The sequence below is a fragment of the Lepidochelys kempii genome, chromosome 10 (assembly GCF_965140265.1).
Source record: "Lepidochelys kempii isolate rLepKem1 chromosome 10, rLepKem1.hap2, whole genome shotgun sequence".
Taxonomy (NCBI): Eukaryota; Metazoa; Chordata; order Testudines; family Cheloniidae; genus Lepidochelys; species Lepidochelys kempii.
Window position 1 is genome coordinate 30,213,801 of NC_133265.1, and position 13,964 is coordinate 30,227,764.

The 13,964-nt window shown below is 46.5% G+C and overlaps 1 protein-coding gene across 7 annotated transcripts in view; it reads right to left on the reverse strand.

Moving 5' to 3' along the window:
* LOC140918363 (syntaxin-binding protein 4-like) overlaps positions 1–13,964 on the reverse strand; it is a 123,396-nt gene that overhangs the window by 53,826 nt on the left and 55,606 nt on the right. For all 7 annotated transcript variants that reach the window (XM_073362553.1, XM_073362558.1, XM_073362556.1 and 4 more), the window contains 3 exons: positions 8,531–8,626; positions 7,813–7,882; positions 6,215–6,289 (listed from right to left, as the gene is read on the reverse strand). In XM_073362553.1, coding sequence (XP_073218654.1) covers positions 6,215–6,289; positions 7,813–7,882; positions 8,531–8,626 — 241 coding nt within the window. The remainder of the gene's footprint in view (positions 1–6,214; positions 6,290–7,812; positions 7,883–8,530; positions 8,627–13,964) is intronic.

A 13,964-nucleotide genomic window follows, 5' to 3' on the forward strand; every position in this document is an offset into this window, starting at 1 on the left:
CTGAAGCAGTGCCATGTGAAACTTAAGGAGCTGAGGCAAGCCTACCAGAAAACCAGAGAGGCGAACAGCCGCTCCGGGTCTGAGCCCCAAAAATGCCGCTTCTATGATGAGCTGCATGCCATTTTAGGGGGTTCAACCACCACTACCCCAGCCGTGTTGTTTGACTCCTTCAATGGAGATGGAGATAACATGGAAGCAGGTTTTGGGGACGAGGAAGATGATGAGGAGGAGGTTGTAGATAGCTCACAGCAAGCAAGCAGAGAAACCATTTTTCCCGACAGCCAGGAACCGTTTCTCACCCTGGACCTGGAGCCAGTACCCCCTGAACCCACCCAAGGCTGCCTCCCAGACCCGCCAGGCAGAGAAGGAACCTCTGGTGAGTGTACCTTTTAAAATAGTACACATGGTTTAAAAGCAAGCATGTTTAATGATTAATTTGCCCTGGCATTTGCGGCTCTCCTGGATGTACTCCCAAAGCCTTTGCAAAAGGTTTCTGGGGAGGGCAGCCTTATTCCATCCACCATGGTAGGACACTTTACCACTCCAGGCCAGTAGCACGTACTTGGGAATCATTGTAGAACAAAGCATTGCAGTGTATGTTTGCTGGTGTTCAAACAACATCCATTCTTTATCTTTCTGTGTTATCCTCAGGAGAGTGATATTATTCATGGTCACCTGGTTGAAATAGGGTGCTTTTCTTAAGGGGACACTCAGAGATGCCCGTTCCTGCTGGGCTGTTTGCCTGTGGCTGAACAGAAATGTTCCCCGCTGTTAGCCACGGGAAGGGGGGTGGGTGGAGGGGCTAGCCACGCGGTGGGGGGAGGCAAAATGCGACCTTGTAACGAAAGCACATGTGCTATGTATGTAATATTAACAGCAAGGCTTACCGTGAAAGAGTGTACCCATTGTTCTATAAAATATGTCTTTTTAAATACCACTGTCCCTTTTTTTTCTCCACCAGCTGCATGTGTTTCAAGGATCACAGGATCTTCTCCTTCCAGAGGCTAGCCAAGATTAGAAGGCGAAAAAAATGCACTTGTGATGAAATGTTCTCTGAGCTCATGCTGTCCTCCCACACTGACAGAGCACATAGGAATGCGTGGAGGCAGACAATGTCAGAGTGCAGGAAAGCACAAAATGACCAGGAGGAGAGGTGGCGGGCTGAAGAGAGGGCTGAAGCTGAAAGGTGGCAGCAGCATAATGAGAGGAGGCAGGATTCAATGCTGAGGCTGCAGGAGGATCAAACCAATATGCTCCAGCGTATGGTTGAGCTGCAGCAAAGGCAGCTGGAGCACAGACCGCCGCTACAGCCCCTGTGTAACCAACCGCCCTCCTCCCCAAGTTCCATAGCCTCCTCACCCAGACGCCCAAGAACGTGGTGGGGGGGCCTCCGGCCACCCAGCCACTCCACCCCAGAGGATTGTCCAAGCAACAGAAGGCTGGCATTCAATAAGTTTTAAAGTTTTAAACTTTTAAAGTGCTGTGTAGCCTTGTCCTTCCCTCCTCCACCACCCCTCCCGGTGCTTCTCTCCTCCACCACCCCTCCTGGGCTACCTTGGCAGTTATCCCCCTATTTGTGTGATGAATGAATAAAGAATGCATGAATGTGAAGCAACAATGACTTTACTGCCTGTGCAAGCGGTGATTGAAGGGAGGTGGGGAGGGTGGTTAGCTTACAGGGAAGTAGAGTGAACCAAGGGGCGAGGGGTTTCATCAAGGAGAAACAAACAGAACTTTCACACCGTAGCCTGGTCAGTCATGAAACTGGTTTTCAAAGCTTCTCTGATGTGCACCGCACCCTCCTGTGCTCTTCTAACCGACCTGGTGTCTGGCTGCGCGTAACCAGCAGCTAGGCGATTTGCCTCAGCCTCCCACCCCGCCATAAACGTCTCCCCCTTACTCTCACAGATATTGTGGAGCGCACAGCAAGCAGTAATAACAGTGGGAATATTGGTTTCGCTGAGGTCTAACCGAGTCGGTAAACTGCGCCAGCGCGCTTTTACACATCCAAATGCACATTCTACCACCATTCTGCACTTGCTCAGCCTATAGTTGAACAGCTCCTGACTACTGTCCAGGCTGCCTGTGTACGGCTTCATGAGCCATGGCATTAAGGGGTAGGCTGGGTCCCCAAGGATAACTATAGGCATTTCAACATCCCCAAAGGTTATTTTCTGGTCTGGGAATAAAGTCCCTTCCTGCAGCTTTTGAAACAGACCAGAGTTCCTGAAGATGCGAGCGTCATGTACCTTTCCCGGCCATCCCACGTTGATGTTGGTGAAACGTCCCTTGTGATCCACCAGGGCTTGCAGCACTATTGAAAAGTACCCCTTGCGGTTTATGTACTCGGTGGCTTGGTGCTCCCGTGCCAAGATAGGGATATGGGTTCCATCGATGGCCCCACCACAGTTAGGGAATCCCATTGCAGCAAAGCCATCCACTAAGACCTGCACATTTCCCAGGGTCACTACCCTTGATATCAGCAGATCTTTGATTGCGTTGGCTACTTGCATCACAGCAGTCCCCACAGTAGATTTGCCCACTCCAAATTGATTCCCTACTGACCGGTAGCTGTCTGGCGTTGCAAGCTTCCACAGGGCTATTGCCACTCGCTTCTCAACTGTGAGGGCTGCTCTCATCTTGGTATTCTTGCGCCTCAGGGCAGGGAAAAGCAAGTCACAAAGTTCCATGAAAGTGCCCTTACGCATGCGAAAGTTTCGCAGCCACTGGGAATCATCCTAGACCTGCAACACTATGCGGTCCCACCAGTCTGTGCTTGTTTCCCGAGCCCAGAGTCGGCGTTCCACCGCATGAACCTGCCCCATTAGCACCATGATGCCCACATTGCCAGGGCCCGTGCTTTGAGAGAAGTCTGTGTCCATGTCCTCATCACTCGCGTCACCACGCTGACATCGCCTACTCGCCCAGTATCGCTTTGCCAGGTTCTGGTGCTGCATATACTGCTGGATAATGCGTGTGGTGCTTAATGTGCTCCTAATTACTTGCCGTGGTATGGCATCTGCACAGGTAACTCAAGAAAAAAGGCGCAAAATGATTGTCTGCCCTTGTTTTCATGGAGGGAGGGAGGGAACAGGGGCCTGACGATATGTACCCAGAACCACCCGCGACAGTGTTTTAGCCCCATCAGGCACTGGGATTTCTACCCAGAATTCAAATGGGCGACGGAGACTGTGGGAACTGTGGGATAGCCACCCACAGTGCAACGCTCCGGAAGTCGATGGTTGCCTCGGTACTGTGGACACACTGCGCCGACTACATACAGTTAGAGTATTTGTGTGGGGACACACACAATCAACTGAATAAAAACGCTTTCTACAAAACCGACTTCTATAAATTCGACCTAATTTCGTAATGTTGACATACCCTAATTAATGAAATGACAGTTTTAAACACTAACTCACTTTACAAAATGAAGACCTGGTCCAATCAGTGGAAAGACTCTCCTTGACCTCCATGGGCTTGCAGTCAGGCTCCTTGAGCAGCATGGCACTGGTAAAATTATATGATGTTTATCGGTCTAGGATTTTGTGGCTTAACCTTTTTTTGTAGCCTTGAATCCAAGGGTAGTGACCAAATAAAGCCAAAGGATCCAGATGACTAACTCCCCAGCCGTTACTGTCAGATCATTTTCCCACATTTTGGTGGGGCCTTTCTGGGACCCCTTCTCCACTACAGCAGGGAGGCCTTATCAGAGACACGAATTCTCCTCTTCAGTGACGGATGTATGTTCAAAACAATTTGAGAAGTCTTTTCATTTGAGCAGAGGTTGTCTTGCATCATAATGCAGCATTATCTCTCTCATGAAGACCGAGCCAAAGTAGATACAGGCCCAAGCAGAAAACCCGGTTGCAAACACCTCTAACTGGAAAGCTTTTATCAGGTTTTGAACATCATGGCTCAGGTCCATGCCTGGTGCTTCCCTCAGGGACGTTCTCAACTTTGTATTAGCTGCTGACTGAGTTTTCAGACTTGTATCAGCTCCCTACCACTCCTCTCCAGTTCCTGATGTTCCCAAGATGAAGGCTTAGTCTCAAGCACCTATCATCTTCTCACCTTCCAACCTCATTTAGGATCAGATCATGCATCCATAAAAGTCAATTGGTGGGGTCAGGATTTCACCCTAGGACAAAGCCCCACTGATCTCCGTAGTGCAGGATCAGGCCTTTCTTACACTTTCACGACAGACTTTCTGTTTACAGCCCCGGTGCACATTAATTCCTTGGGAACAACACAGTCAAGCTTTCTTCCGTGGCCTAAGCACCTTGGCGCGATGCTGAAATTAACCAAGATGTGCAGCTCTGGCTTGGAAACAGCAACAAACCAAAACCAGGGCTCAGAATACACAGGCCTGCTTCATTTCTCAAAACCAACATTTACACAGCATGCCTATTTGTACAGATTTCATTTATTAAGATCCAATAAGAGATTATAGTATCAGCAACTAAGCAGATATGCAGTCATCCCGGTTTTTGGCTCCTGGCCGGGTGACAAAGTACTACTTTTTGTTGTTGTTGTTGTTTTGCTTCTCTAAAAAAAGAGATAGCATAGCTGTCACACTCATTAAAGTACAACCAGACAGGCTTCAGCCATCCCTGAAGGGTATTAGAGATGTGTCCCGATGGCTTATTGCCAGTGTTCAGGTGAACATCCCATTCAAAGCAACAGTCCAAAGCTCTTATGCAGCCAGCCGTGTCTCCTGTTTGCAACAAGCACATGCAATTGAGATATTCCAGTTTACTTGGGCTGCCCTGTCCACCTGGCAGCCGTATGTATAAATGACTATGTTTTATATATATCTCCTGGCTCCCTACGTATGGCAGCTCCAGCACCTCTCCAGGACACTTAGTAGCGCTGTTTCCCTCTTGGTCTGATGAGATTTGGGACTTGAGAGGCTTTCAGAAGCGATCATTTGGGACAAAACAAATAGTCTTAGAGCTTATCAACAAGTGGCCAAGACCCAGAGGAGAAAATTAAAATCTCAGAGGACAGGAAAATATAGATGAGAAATATGAACTATTCTGAAGGGCTCTGTCCTTGGCCCACTCCTCTTTGCCCTCTGCATGTTCTCTCTAGGTGACTGTAGCCACCCCTGTGGCTTTAGCTACCATCTTTAAGCCAATCACTCACAAATCAACCTGTCCACTCCTGACTTGTCTCCTTAAATACAACCCACCTCTCAGCCTGTTTCTCCTCACACCTCATTTTGGATGTTTCACCATCAGCCTCAATCTAAATGGGCCAACTCCTAACCATCCCTCCCGCCACGCCCACAAAAAGCAAGATCTTCAGGGGAAGCATCTGGCAGAGGGGATCTGGGAAGAAGCTAACCTCCCCCCTAGCTGACTGATTCTCAGACCCTCCCGCCGCAGTTGGACTGCGGACGCCTACATCAGTTCTGCACATGCATTTCGAAGTTGAAGGGCGAATCCTGCTGTCCTCTCCATGGGCTCAGAGGGCCTATGATGTGACAGAACCAGAGCTGTTCCACAGCTCAGACGGGGAAGGATTTGAGGAATCCATTTAGGCATCAGTACACCATGCAACACAGATCTGGAGGGGCTTCCCATACGCCATACTAAAGGGGGAGGACTTAGAAGCGAGTTTGCTACCACACAGTTCCACAGCCTACTCTCCCCGGGGAGAGGCCAAGACCAGGTAATGGCCATGAAAGCTACTGCAGTGATAGTAGTGACTGAGGAAGAGCCCAATGGCACAAGGGGTGGAGCAGCGCTTCCTCCACAGACCTAGCGCACATCCCATTTCCCCGGGGCTGGGGACAGGATTTGGACCTGAGAGAAGGTGGCTTTGCTTCCCTTTCAGTTACAGCTTTAAAACAAAGCACTTTTAGGGTTAACATGACTTTGGCCATTTTCCTTAGGACTTTCGATTTTATTGTTGTGTAGTGTAAAGCTGATTGTTCCTGCGCCAAGTTTTAACTGGGAGAAGAAAAAAAAAGACCAACAGTTGTTCTCCTTAGACCCTCACTATGCAGGCAGCACCGCTGAGAGACTAACAAAGGGTCTTTTAGAGCTGCAGTACAAGTACAACTACCAAGAACCCAACAACCCTGACCACTTTCCTATTTATTTTATATCACACACAAAGATCACATTTTTTTATTTATATATATATATATATAGTGCAAACAAATTCCCCTGGCCCCTACCCCTGGTGGAATACAATGAAACTTTACCTGGCATCATCATCTCGAGCTATTAGAAGGCGCATGTGGTTGGTGGCGGAGGCTGTCCTGAGAATATCCACAGCTCTGTGGGAAGACAAGAATGACTGTCAGGTGCAAAAAGAGGACAAGAGAGCAATACTGGGCCACAGTTATGTGTCAGTGGGGCTCACACATCAGCATGTCAAACTCAACAGCGAGCCATGTATTGGGAAAACTTTAACAACTTCTTTTTGGCAAGGGCCATTGGCAGACAGAACATCTCCTTGGCCCCCAATTACCTTGTCTGCCAGCAGAACTGGAGGGAAGGTAAATCACCGCCTGAGTTTCCTCACTGCTGCACTAGCTGGAGACCCTCAGATAATAAGGCTAACCCATTAGCAAGTATTTCCTCACTACCGTCTACATTGCAAGCCTTCCTTCCCTTATGCACAGCCAGATTCAGAGCACCACACGTACAGAGCCCTAGCACAGCCATGAATCAAGCCAACAGAGTGTGTCTGCTCTCTACTGGTAGGACATAAAGAGAGACTTATCTGTGTGCCGTAGGCCCTATGCTACTAAAATCTAATGGGGATTTTCTGTCACCTAAAGCAAAAGGGACCAGTGCTTTTGGAGCAGGAAGATTAGGGTCCTATGCCTGCTATTTTCCAAGTCTCCATGTGGCTGTTTTGGGCAGCATAGTGACGATGAAAAACTCTGAGGAAGCCACACATTTGCTACACTATTGAAAGAACAACCGGCACCTCAAAGTTTAAATCGTCAATCTTTCCTCTTAGACATTTGAATTTTCTCATTCATGCATTGTTGGTGTCTTGGTTTACACTGCAACCTCCTTGGAGCGCAGAGACATGGGTCAGAATGCGGCCCTCCAGGGGATTCCCCCAGTGCAGGAACTGTATTGGGCCCATGAACACAGTGCTACTTTGGCTGTTCTCCTGCCCGGCTGCCAGCAGAGGACCATGCTGGGAAATGGGGTTTGAGGGTAGGGGCCTATCATAGGCAGGAGGGGGGATTTCCAGGGCACTCAGCACTATAACAATTCTGGGATGCTCATAGAGAGGCGTGTAAGGCTACCATACGGTAAAGCAGCCCTCTGGGCTACGCTGACTTATGCCCCGGGCCACTATGACTCCTGGAACAGCTCAGAACCTGGAAGCTCAAAGCTGGTATAAAGAGCCTTTACCTTTCTACATAAGAGGTGCAGCCCAGAATCAGACTTTCGTCTTTTGTTGTGTTTGCATAGTGTCGGGTGCACTGTTATTGCACAGAGCGTCAAAGTAACAAATACTGGGGCAATGAAGTTATCTCCACTTCCTCTGACCTCAGAGGGTGGGTGGGTTCAGGTTGAGTTTTCATTCTGGATACTTCCAATACAGTTTGGGATTCTTTGCGCTATTACAAGGAAGCTTTTCTTTATAGAAGAAGAACTTTATAGGGAGGCTTGCCTAGGAAAGGAGCGTTGGATGGATAGCACTGGAACCAGAAGCCCATTGTTTATGTACAGAACATGGACAGCAGCAACACTGCAACGTTCTTCACGCCAACTGTTCCCCAACACACGTTACAGGACTTCATGGAACTGAAATGAATGCATTTGGATATGGTACCTCTCACTCGTGACTCCAATCAAAGAATCTCCATTGACCTCCAAGATCTGGTCTCCTGGCTGCAGGCGTCCTAAACAAAGAAACCGGGAGACATTGAATGGATGGTTAATCCATCCTGTACTATGCTTTAATTCCCTGGAAGGCATAAAGGCAAATCACAAAATGCAGAAGGTTTTGGGGATGTCTAGAATTGTTCCTGTATCTGGAGATGCTAATGATTATATGTCTTAGATTAGTTTGGATTGTTAGACCATTGGTTAACTGATCAAGAGACACAATTCTGTTTGGAAAAAACAATGATGGTTTGGGTTCAAAGGGGCCAAATCTTGAGAATTCTGGCCAGTTCCCACTACCTCCTTACTCAGGAGAAACTCACTGGAGGTTTGCCTGAGCGAAGAGTGAGCAAAATCGAGCAAGTGTCTCAGGAGGTCTTTGTGGACTGGAGGCAAGACACAACTAATGAGATCTGATTTTAAAAACAGAATCCTAAAATGGAGAGAATCTGCTGTGTAGCATGGATATGTTTCCGTGCAGGGGGTGGAGTGATCACCTAAACACCTTAGAAACAAGAGAGCAGGTTTGACCTTAGACATGAAAATAGTTTGCCAGAAGATCTAGAAGCAGGTTTAGGAAGAAGCATCAGAAACAGGATCAGTATAAGTACTTGATGTGAGCCAATATAATATCACTACTCAATTTCCCATGGCTTCTAACTCACCATCAGCATAAGCAACACCCCCTGGTAGGATCCTCTTTACATAAACTCCATATTCTTCTCTTGTCAACTCTTTGATGCCACCGATTACCTTAATTCCTAGGAAGAAAAGTCACTCAATTACACAGCAGCTAGCACCAGGCATAACTTCCACAGGAGAGCACTACCATAGGGGTCATGGAGAGTGACAGCTCCAAACACAGCCAACCAACATCACCCCATGTCATGAATACAATCTCCCCTTCACCCCCAGCTTGATTCCACAGATTTCACCAGGGGGATGAAGACTGATTTATACACAAGGCAAATCCAACACAAACCCACATAAGAGGAACTAATACTTGGGATGATGTTACTTCCCCAGGGTTTGAATAACACCGGTCAATGTAGGGAAAATACTGCACAAATACAGCAAACATTCGCTCAAGTATAAACAGCAAATTCACTTAGATGGCTTCATCAACAGGATACATGTGGAAATATCTGGGGTGGAGGATGCAAGCCAACTACAGATTACTATGGCAACACCAGAGGAGGAGGAGGAACTGGCTGCTCTGCAGGGAGGAGAGTGGCTGTTGGCCATCTTGGGCTGTAGACAGTGCTCCCCCTCGCAGGTCCCCTGTCCAAGGTGGTCAAGAACCAGTGTGCTGAACTGGCAACAGAAGATGAGGAGCGGACCTCAGTGGCTGAGGAGGAGGAAATACTTGTTCCCAAGGCTGGGAAGCTCAAGGCCACTAAGAGGGGGGAAGAGATAGGGTCCTTGGTCTCCTGACCAAGAAGGGGAAGAGCTACCCACAGGTAAGCATAAAAAATGGCAACTTTAACAGAGGGCTAAATGTTGGGAGGGATGGTGGGGGGAAGAAATGGAAAATTACAATAAAGTCATAGGAGCAACAAGAGGGGAATCAATGGAGGAATCTGCTTAGATGTCTATACACAAATGCAAAGAGTACACCGAACAAACAGGAAGAACTAGAAGTATTAGTATATAAACTAAATTATTACTTAATTGGTATCACAGAGACTTGGCAGGATAAATTTCATAACTGAAATAATATTGGAATAGAGGTGTATAGCTTGTTCAGGAAGGACAGGTGGGGGGAAAAGGAAGGAAATGTTGCATTAGAATAAGTATATATATATATACACACACACTTGTTCTGAGGACCAGAAGGTGAGAGGCAGACCAGTTAAAAGTCTTTGGGTAAAGATAAAAGGGACAAAAATAGAGGTAGACCACTTCATGGTAGTCGTCTACTATAGATCACCAAATCAGAAAGAGGAGATGGATGAAGGACTTCCAGAACAAACACAGAAATATCCAAAACAAGATCTGGTAATAATGGGGGACTTTAGCTACCCCGACATCCGTTGGAGAAGTAATATGGCAAAACACAAAATTCCAGTCAGTTCTTATTGGGAATAACTACTTGTTTTACAAAGTGGAGGAAGTAACTAGAGGGACAGCCATTTTAGACTTGATTCTGGCCAACAGTTAGGAATTGGTTACAAATCTGACGCTGGGATGCAATTTGGGTGAAAGTGACCATGAAATGATAAATGTCATGATTTTTAGGATGGGAAGACACCAGAGTAGCAGAATAAGGAAAATGGACTTCAAAAAAGCAGACTTTAAGAGACTCAGAGAACTGGTAGGTAAGGTCCCATGGGAAGAAATTCTATGGGACAAAGGAGTTCAGGAGAGCTCGCAGTTTCTCAATAAGGCATTATTAAAGACAAACCTACAAACTATCCAGATGTGAAGGAAAGTTAAGAAGAATAGTAATAGGCCAATATGGCTGTCACTTGAAAATCAAAAAGGAATCCTACAAAAAGTGGAAACGTAGAAAAATTGCTAAGGAAGAGTACAAAAGAATAGCGCAAGCATATAGGGACAAAACCAGAAAGGCCAAGGCACAAAATGACTTACACCTAGCAAGGAACATAAAAGGCAATAAGAAGAGGTTCTTTAAATTCATTAGGAGCAAGAGAAAGACAAAGGGAAGCATAGGTCTTCTTCTTACTGGGGAAAGAGAGCTAATAACTGATGGTGTCAAGGAGGCTGAGAGTTTAATGCCTATTTTAATGGTGACCAGATACTCAACAGAATGAATCTTAACACGGGAAAAGGAATGCAAGCCAAACTAGGGAAAGAACAGGTTAAAGAATATGAGATAAGTTAGATGTATTCAAGACAGCAGAGCCTGATGAACTAGCAATTATCCTCAAGAACTCAGAGAATGGATGAGGTCCCAGAGAACTGGGGAAGGGCAAACATAACACCTATCTCTAAAAGGGGAAACAAAGAGGCCTGCGGAATTATAGACCAGTCAGCCTAGCCTTGACACCTGGAAAGATTCTGTAACAGATTATTAAACAATCAGTTTGTAAGCACCTAGAGGATAATAGAGGTATAAGGAATAGCCAGCACAGATTTATCAAGAACAAATCATGCCAAACCAACTTAATTTCCTTCTTTAACCGGGTTATCGGCCTAGTGGATGGGGGGTTGCAGTAGATGCGATTTATGTTGATGTAAGTAAGGCTTTTGACACAGTCCCACATGACATTCTCATAAGCAAACGAGGGAAATGTGGTCTAGCTGAAGTTACTATAAGGTGGGTGCACAACTGGTTGAAAGACCATACTCAAAAAGTAAAAAGAAAAGGAGTACTTGTGGCACCTTAGAGACTAACAAATTTACTTGAGCATAAGCTTTCGTGAGCTACAGCTCACTTCATCAGATGCATTCAGCTGTAGCTCACGAAAACTTATGCTCAAATAAATTTGTTAGTCTCTAAGGTGCCACAAGTACTCCTTTTCTTTTTGCGAATACAGACTAACACGGCTGGTACTGTGAAACTCAAGAAGTAGTTATCCATGCTTTACTGTCAAACTGGGAGGGTGTATCAAATGGGTCCCCCAGGGATCTGTCCTGGGTCTGCTACTCTTCAAAATTTTCATTGATGACTTGGATAATGGAGTGGAGAGTAATGACATCAAGCTGGAAGGGGTTGCAAGCATTTTGGAGGGCAGAATTAACATTCAAAGCAACCTTGACACATTAAAGAATTGGTCTGAAATCAACAAGATGAAGTTCAATAAGGAAACACACAACTACAACATGGGGAAGAACTGCCTAGGTGGTAGTACTGCTGAAGAGGATCTGGGGGTTACAGTGGATCACAAATTGAATATGAGTTGACAATGTAGTGCAGTTGCAAAAAGAAGCTGAGATCATTCTGAGTTGTATTAACAGGAGTGTCGAATGCAAGATAGAAGAGGTAGCTGTCCCACTCCAGTTAGGCACTGATGAGGCCTCAGCTGCAGTACTGTGTCCAATTCTGGGTGCTAGACATTAGGAAAGATGTGGATAAATTGGAGAGAGTCCAGAGGAGAGCAAAAAATAATGATAACAGGTTTAGAAAACCTGCCCTCAGAGGAAAGGTTAAAAAAACTGGGCATGTTTAGTCTTGAGAAAGGACGGGCTGAGTGGGGACCTGATAACAGTCTTTAAATACATTAAGGGATGTTACAAAGAATGCCTTGCAGCCATGTCGCCTGCACAGCTGAAAGGTTGGTGGGCCCATCTTGTAAAGTGACTGGGTTTGGGAGTCATGCAGTGGGGAGCAGAAACAATAGTATGTGACCTGGGTGCCCAATGGCACAGCACGAACCACAACCAATAAATAGTACACACGCAAATCAGTCGCCACGGAGTAGAGTATCCAAGGGACCTGTCGCTCAAGAATGACTCCAGAGACCTCCCCACCAAATCATTTCAACGAGACAAATTCAACCAAATCAAATTCTGCTGATGGATAAATCCCTAACACCCAGCTCCAATGTCTGACCAGACTACGAGGGCTGCATCATGGGACCATTATTGTGAACAGCCGCATCTCCAGCCCCTGAGAGAGAGAGAGATCTTCAGCTCTTCCCACAACTTAAGTGTCCAATCAAGCACTAGACTTAACACAGGGAACAGAAATGTCACTGCTAATATACGCTGTTCGGCACATGTTGCATGGTACCCTCTAATGGCTGAGTCACAGAGGGTTAGGAAGCTACCACTGCCTCCAGAGATAAAACCTTTTGGCAGAAGCAGTAGAGGCTCCAGCTTTTAGAGGAAGCCTTTGTGACTTGGGCAGAGCAGATCAGAGATAGCGCATGCTTAGCCCATGAGCATTTCACCACCCTGAACAACAGTGCCACAGAAGAATCCTAGATTTTCATTTTGAAAAGATGGCCACCTCGCATTTAGGACTCTAGCAATATTAACTGATTAAAGCTGGTGTCCTGGCAGTGCCATGGAGAACTCCAAGGCAGGGGGGTTCCATACAGCAGCACCCTAATAATTCCATCCAGCACGTTTCTTTTCTCATTGCACCAACCTGTGTATGCCAGCTAAGATCACATGACTGAAAGCAAGTCATGCCCTCTTGGTGCCAGCTGAGCTTTCAGTGGCATGAACTTCCTCAGTAAGTTCCTCCAGACCACTATGGGAATTTCTTGGTGGGGAAGGGATCCACTTGGCTTCCAGCCCCTTTATTCCTCTGGAGTCGTACACAGGAGCAAGACCATAGTCCAGAATTGGGACCAAATATTCCTACATAGCATTCAAGAGATTTCTGTGTATGAAGAGCAGAGTAAGAGCATCCCCTGCTTTGAGGCTTCTTTGCTAAGGGAGTACCACAACCCATTTCTGCCTCTGAATGCGGCATAGCTGATGTTATTTTAATGCAGGGGTTTTTATGGTGCTTACACATGGCAATGCCGAACTACATAAGCTGCTTGGCAGGAAAAGGCAGAAGAGACTGATTTGTCATGGGCTCATTAAATCCCAATTCTAGGGCTCTGGACTGTGGACAGTGGGATTAAGAGTGCTGGCTTTAATTAACAAATCTTCCCAGAGATCCACTGCTGATCAGACATTTGACTGCACTGAATCCAAGGCAGGAATGGGGCTCTTCAGAAGGCAGAATACATGCCAAAGAATGCTCAGTCCCACACCCCCAACATGGGACGCTGTAGCACCACTGGAAAAGCAACCAACCCAGGTCCTTTATGCCCAGTGGCTTCCTCGTCGAACAGCTCTGAAAAATCCTAATCAACAGGACAGCTTTTAGAAATCAATAGCTATTTTTACTGAGCAGCCTCTGGGGGAGATCTGTGACCTTAATGCCATGCTAAGGGATCTAGATGGAGGTTTGCAAAGCCAACTAAGGGATTTAGCAACACAACTTCCTTTCATTACAATTAATGGGAGTCGTGCAGCTGAATTCCCTGGTCAGCAATGAATATCTCAACATACCGTGACCTTGTTTAGATTTCTGAGCACACCTGCCCATTCATTCCGGATGCCCTTGACATCAAATTCCCCTCACTAGAGCTAAACTGCAGCCATTCCACCCATCCCAGGAGACCTGCAGCCAGC